Here is a 6,913-nt window from a genome sequence, read left to right on the forward strand (position 1 = left end):
GGTCGGCTTGTACACGCCTGAGACACGCGAAAAATCGTACTGTACACGTTCAAGCTGTGTTTTGTAGGTACTGAAGGGTTAAGGATTCTTAGGGCCACCGACTATCATGTCCCGTCCCTGGGGAAATGACCCGCCCCCACCCAGTGCTACACAGACTGGTATAGATGTGAAATGCTAATAAAGTGTATGGTATGAAGTGAATGTTGGCTTGTGTGTGTGTGTGTGTGTGTGTGTGTGTGTGTGTGTGTGTGTGTGTGTGTGTGTGTGTGTGTGTGTGTGTGTATGAGTTAATATATGTCATCGCTGGAGCCTCATCAAGGGACACACCACCGCACCGTCTCCAATGCTGGCCAACGAGTGGGAATGAACATGGAAAAGTTGGCAGACATGCACTACTGACCCAACTTCAAGTGAACACTGTGCGACATTATTATTTGGAATAATATTAACTTTCTTTGCTGAGAAATGACACACACACACACACACACACACACACACACATATATATATATACTGTATATATATATATATATACAGAGAGAGAGAGAGAGAGAGAGAGAGAGAGAGAGAGAGAGAGAGAGAGAAGGAATGTGTGAAACCAAGAATAATCCAATGGCCCATTACACATGAACAACTAGAAAGGAGTTAAGTTCCTTGACGATGTAAGTGGAGCAGGGTAATACACGAGTCTCACCTCCACCACTCCACTCCTCTCGCCGCGGGGGAGGGGGGAGAAAGAAGATGAGTAGGAGGAGGAGGAGCTGGAGGAGTGTGTGGGAGGGGCGTAAGGAGGCGGTGTGAGTATATAAGGGAGGCGGGTGACCATCCTCACCATCATCACCTCCAGCGTCTTAGTACACTCTTCTACTTCTCTCCCTCCCGTCCACCTACAGTCATGAGGCTCCTTCTCCTTATCGGTAAAACACACACACACACACACACACACACACACACACACACAGGACCTTTTTCACATACTCTCTTTGGCAGCCCCAATTATGTTCACCGCTTTTACAATTTCATCTGTTATTCTTGTCCATTCATTTTTATCCAATATCTTCCTATAATCAAACAATAACTTGTCTTTTGTACTCACTATAATCAAATATTCTCTCTCTCTCTCTCTCTCTCTCTCTCTCTCCCCCTTCTTTCCCCTCCATGCTCGTCAGTCTGCACCCTCCCCCGCCACACAACCCAACTTCATGACCATTTTCCTTGCCTTCTCCCCAACTCTGCCATTCGTCTCTATCATATTACTCTCTCTATATTCTAAAACACATTATTCTTTTTCTCACATCTCAGTTTTAATACTCATCGTTTTTATCATGCATCTTATCTCAATCTTAATCATTTATCATCTATAGTGTGCTTCTTTCCATCTGGCAATAATCACTGACCCCTTTCACCACGAATGATGTAGTCAAATAGAAGGCTTGATATGACTAGTAACCAAGGAGACTCACCGTTCTTATCATGCATCTTACCATAATCTTATCTCAATTTTAATCTTCCTGTGGTGTCAATTATGAACTACAGTATTTTTATTTTTATCTGGTAAATATCGTTGACCCCTTCTACCACGGACAACGTAGTCAGGTTGGAGGTTTGATTTGGCTGGTAACCAAGGAGACTCATTCCTGCCTCAAAACTAAAGCTCATAAATTTCAAGTTGAGAGTACGCCAGTTCCCTCAGATGAAACCACCACCAGCACCGCCATCATCATCCTAAGCCTCGCCAAGATTTCAATGTTTATTAGTAGCATCATAATTTTCATCATCATCATTACTTTCTTTGGCTATCACTATTATTAACGTCACTATTATAATGATTCGTAATCTGAAAATATACTAGATAACCCGTTCCCTATGGCCCAGTAGTCCTCCTACGTCCCAAACACCTTCACATATCATCATCTTAATCTTACTTCTCACTATGACGTAAAAGCGGTAGGAAAGATGGAGAAACAGAAGCAGGAAAAAAGTCATAACTCTAAGCAATGTGCCTCAGGAAATGGGCCACGCATCCATTAACGCATTACTCACCCCTCTGAAATTCTTAGCACCATATTAGAGGCGAATCATTCACAGTATAACACTTTAATGTACCAGTCATCACCATCATCATCTCGCTTCTTTTTCCCACCTACAATTGGGGAGAGGTAAAGAAAACATGAAAAAGGAAAGAATATACTTGTGGGAGAACTAATCAACAGCATGCCTAACGGAAAGGGCCACACATTCATTCATTCACCATTCAAGCCCCCGGAATCCTGGTACACCTGCCCACAAGGAGGTTCAGAATTATTTACCAGAGCCAGAAAAGGGATAGCAAGCTCAAGACTGCATTCCCCCGAACAAAATTGATCCAGCAAGCCCAATCCCTTGTCAGTTCCATTGCCGTGTCACCTTCCATACCTCACTTTCTCACACACTCATTTACCATCTCTCTCTCTCTCTCTCTGCCTATCACGTCTCCTCCCATCTTCAAACTCACTCACACATACCCTTTTCATCATTTTATTTTCATCCATTCTCTCCATATGACCATACCATCTAAGCACACTCCTCCAGCCCAGTCACCCACGAACTTCCTTATTTTACATCCTTCACGAATCACATTATTTCATATCCCATCCACTCTGCACACTCCACACACGTTTCTCAGTTATTCCACTTCCACCCCTCTGACTCTGAAAATTCGTTTCTTTCCACACCAGAGTACTAATATATAATCCTCTATATATACAAAATCATTATAATTACGTACCTCAGTGGCATGTTAATCTATAATTATTCCTTTACTGTAATTAGGTATCTAACCGTATATTCAGTAATTAAAGACTAGCATCATGAAAGTATACCTAACTGGCTTGTAGATAACTGTTTATAAGTCAAAGTCGTCTCTACATGTATATATATATTTAACTATAGTTCTTTCACTTTAACTTGGCCCAGCTTTTTGTTCTTTGAAACATTCCACGTAGCTCAGTGACAGTGCAAGATACTTATATGATTCTACCCCCTTTCCACAGCACTTCTTCATGACTAGCATCATACTTTACTGTTGATCTATAATTATAACCCCATATTGAAGATGGAGAGATGGCGATTTTAGGCCAAGTTAGAATAAAACGAGTATATCTTGTAAATAATCCACAGTTACCAACACCACCACTATAATTACAGATGATCGCTGTTACCATATACCTCACTAATCAACAATACACAAATTTCTGAAAACCACTATATAATATATCTCACTGACTTGCTCATAATCCCCTATAATCTGAACTGTCGCTATAATTCAGTATCATAAACATACCCTTTGGTGGTAAATGGAACAGAACGATTATGGTGATGATGATGATGATGGTGATTTCCCCAGTCCACCTCTACCCAAATTCCTGTAATTATTCTTCATTAACTTTAAAACACACTTGTATCAGAGCCTCAGCTGTAGGTCAATAACAGATAAAAGTAGAGAGAGATATCACGGTATCCGATAACATCAAAACTCTTCATACTCTTTTTACTCTGGCTTGGCCTAAAATTACCATCTCTCGCTCTTGAATGCTTAGTTGTGGGAATCAGTTAATTCTGGAATATGGTAATAGTCACGAAGAAGTGCTCTGAAAAAGGGATGTGGAGCCATAGCACTGTCTTTTTCCCGCCAATGGGATACGTGAATTAAACAGAAAAAGGGCGGAAATCCGGGACAGGTTAAGATGAAAAGGGTATATTTAGAGATGCATCGAAAAAACAGTCACAAACACATTGCCCAAGTCATCAAGAAAACTATAGTCCACTCACTTTAAACTGGCGGAGAATTTCGTCCTTTTGCAGCTTATTTTCCGTCAGTAATACTGCAGCCCCACAACCTCTCTAAATCTCTTCATCGTAACTAGCTCTATATCCTAGTGTTAATCTCTTCTTATAGTTCAACTTTCAAGATGGAGAGATGGCAATTTTACGCCTAAGATGAACAGGGTATAGGGGTGTACGAGTCACAGATATAGTTCAAAAGTAGGTCGATTCATGGATGTAGCCCAAGAGTAGCCCAAGTAAAAAAAAAAAAAAAAAGCAGCCCAAGTCACAGAAAGTAGACCGTCACAAAAAATAGCCCAAGTCGCAGAAAGTAGCCCGCCACAAAAAATAGCCCGTCAAAAAATAAAAATAGCCCAAGTCACAGTTTTAGCTAGCCAAGTGGAGGGCAACAACATTTCTACCGTCACCCTCCTATCGTACACTCTCACTTCATCCCCAGCTCGCTACCTCACTATTTGGCCTTATCATTTATTAATTTCTATACGTATTTTTTTCATACTCATTTGCACAGGCCACACATATGGTCAAAGAGCAAATCGAGTCACAAACATATCTCGATCAGTGAAGTTTATCCCGACTGACTCGTATCTAGCTTCTCCTGGCCAGTTTATTTCCACATTTAGTGCATTAATATTCTCGCCTGTGATATTATAAGCTGTGTCGATATATAAAGGATGAAATTCATGCATAGGTAGATATATACCAGTGTAATGTCGTTGTTATAGCCCCAGGGTCATATGAAATGCGAACCCAGTGGACCGCGGGATGATGCTGTCCTCCTCCTACGGTCCACTATCCTCCCTTTGAAGGATAGGGAGGGAACAGAGGGACGTTTGTATAACCCGGTAGTGGAGGCACCCAATTATATCGCTGCCACCACGTGAAGGCTTCCCTCTCCAGCACCATGCCAGTGTAGTAAAAAAGATAAATAACAAAGAAAGAGGTGTTAGGCAGTCTCCTAATTCCACAAGAACAGAAACCACAGATATCACTTCCGTCCTTCTATGTCTGTCCTCAGCCGTCCTGGGAGCGGCTGTTGCCGAGAAGCCGGTCTCCAACTCCTACGGCGCTCCCACCAACGGTTTCAACGGTGGCGCCAACGGGTTCAATGGAAATGGATTTAATGGAGGCAACGGTGTCCCCAGCAACGGTTACAGTGCACCAGGTAGAAACGGGTTCAATGGTAATGGCAACGGGTTCAATGGTAATGGCAACGGGTTCAATGGTGCCCCCAGCAGCAGGTATGGTGCACCAGGAAGAAACGGGATCAATGGCAACGGCTTGAACGGCAACGGTAACGGCTACAATGGCAACGGTTTCAACGGCAATGGCAACGGGTTACCCAGCCCGACCTACGGCGTGCCCAACGGCGGGTACGGGGTGGACCCCCTGGAGGAGCTTGGTGAAAACATCCCCGGGGGCGGCGTGCCCGGCGTGGACTACCCCGTGCTGGCCTCCGTGCCCGACACCGGCTTCGACTGCGACGCCCAGGCCGTGCCCGGCTACTACGCCGACACAGCACCTGAGGCAGGATGCCAGGTGTTCCACATCTGCCAGGACCGCGCCCTGCGGCGCCAGAAGGACTCCTTCCTCTGCCCCAACGGCACCATCTTCAACCAGCAGTACCTCGTCTGTGACTGGTGGTTCAACTTTGACTGTCTTCAGGCAGAGCAGTTCTACTCCGTCAACGAACTCATTGGTGTAGAACCCGGCGCTAACGGCGGCTATGGCTACACCGCCCCCGTTAATGGACTCAACGGACTTAATGGATTCAACGGGTATGGCAGCAACGGCAACGGCAGGAATGGCAAAGGTGCTCGCAACGGGTATGGCGCCAACGGTAATGGCAACGGCAATGGCAGAAATGGAGGCAACGGGTATGGTGCCAATGGTAATGGCAACGGCAATGGCAGAAATGGAGGCAACGGGTATGGTGCCAATGGCAACGGAAACGGTAACGGCCGTAACGGAGGCAACGGGTACGGCGTCAACGGTAATGGAAATGGCAACGGCAGAAATGGAGCCAACGGTTACGGCGCCAACGGTAACGGCAACGGTGTGGGAACCCCTTCACAGTCTTACTCCGCTCCCCCTCCCCCCACTAACGGCTACGGGGCTTTCTAACTCAGCAGAGATTTACAAAGCACTTTTCTAACCTGAGAGAGAGGGATGCAGAAAGATGCAGAAAACTTAGAATGGAGCTCGTACTTTAACTGGCTTTTGGAGATTTCGTAACACTTCCTCCTTAGCGATTTATTCTGCACATTACACGTTAACATCCTCTTGTATGATATTATTATAAATTATGTCGACATTAAACGACAGAAATAATACACAAACAGTAGGTATATCAAAGTGAAATACGCAGAATAAGTCGCTAAAGTAGAAGTGCTACAGTCTCTCCTGGGCCACCTACACTGCGGACCCGAGATTCACAAACAAACTTACGACTAAATTCACCCTTGTAAGTGAGATTTGGATTCCCAGGACGAATAAGGAAATAAGAACGCAATTTCTTTCCATAGTTCCTCCTGCAAAAATGAATATTAGTTACGATTTGCAGGAGGAACAAGGAGAGAACATAGCATAACCTTCCCATGTATCTAGTTCATCCTACCCAAAAAACATACTATTTACGTTTACCAGGAAAGACAAATAATCGTATATGTTTTTTCATGTTCTTCCTGCGAAAAATAAATCTTAGTTACGAAAGGAATTTAGGCTTAAGTTTATTTGTAATTGTACTCTTTAAAATGCTCTTCTTCCATTTTCTTTTTAGTAACCATTTTCTGTTATTTATATTTTCTGCTCATCTTTGTATATATCTTGTACTCTTTCTCTGTCTGTCTATTTATCTATCTATCTCAATCTATCTATCTGTCTGTCTCTATCTGTCTCTTGCTATACTCCTTAATGTCTCTCACGCTGCTGCTGCTTCATCTCTCGCTCTCTTTCCTCTCCACCTCTCTCTCTCTCTCTCTCTCTCTCTCTCTCTCTCATTAGTGCCTACCTGTTCCTCGTCTTCGCTTCGTGACTATTCTTACTTTCTATTTTCCACCCCCCCTTCTCTCTCTCTCTCTCTCTCTCT

The 6,913-nt window shown here is 43.8% G+C and overlaps 1 protein-coding gene across 1 annotated transcript; it reads left to right on the forward strand.

Annotated features, from left to right (window-relative positions):
- The first annotated feature begins 895 nt into the window (after positions 1-895).
- On the forward strand, positions 896-5,949 carry LOC145407932 (uncharacterized). The gene is made up of 2 exons (XM_080278770.1): positions 896-917; positions 4,844-5,949. Exons 1-2 carry the CDS (start codon positions 896-898, stop codon positions 5,947-5,949), a joined length of 1,128 nt encoding a protein of 375 aa, XP_080134896.1.
- Positions 5,950-6,913: the final 964 nt, after the last annotated feature.

The sequence above is a fragment of the Coenobita brevimanus genome, chromosome 8, assembly GCF_032717465.1.
Source record: "Coenobita brevimanus isolate Jiangsu-jjx chromosome 8, ASM3271746v2, whole genome shotgun sequence".
Classification (NCBI taxonomy): Eukaryota; Metazoa; Arthropoda; class Malacostraca; order Decapoda; family Coenobitidae; genus Coenobita; species Coenobita brevimanus.

Bases quoted from the DNA above. Each gene is read 5' to 3' on its own strand.
- LOC145407932 (XM_080278770.1), top strand. From the start codon at position 896: ATGAGGCTCCTTCTCCTTATCG. The intron at 918-4,843 runs GTAAAACACACA...GTCTGTCCTCAG, and splicing joins GAGGCTCCTTCTCCTTATCG to CCGTCCTGGGAGCGGCTGTT.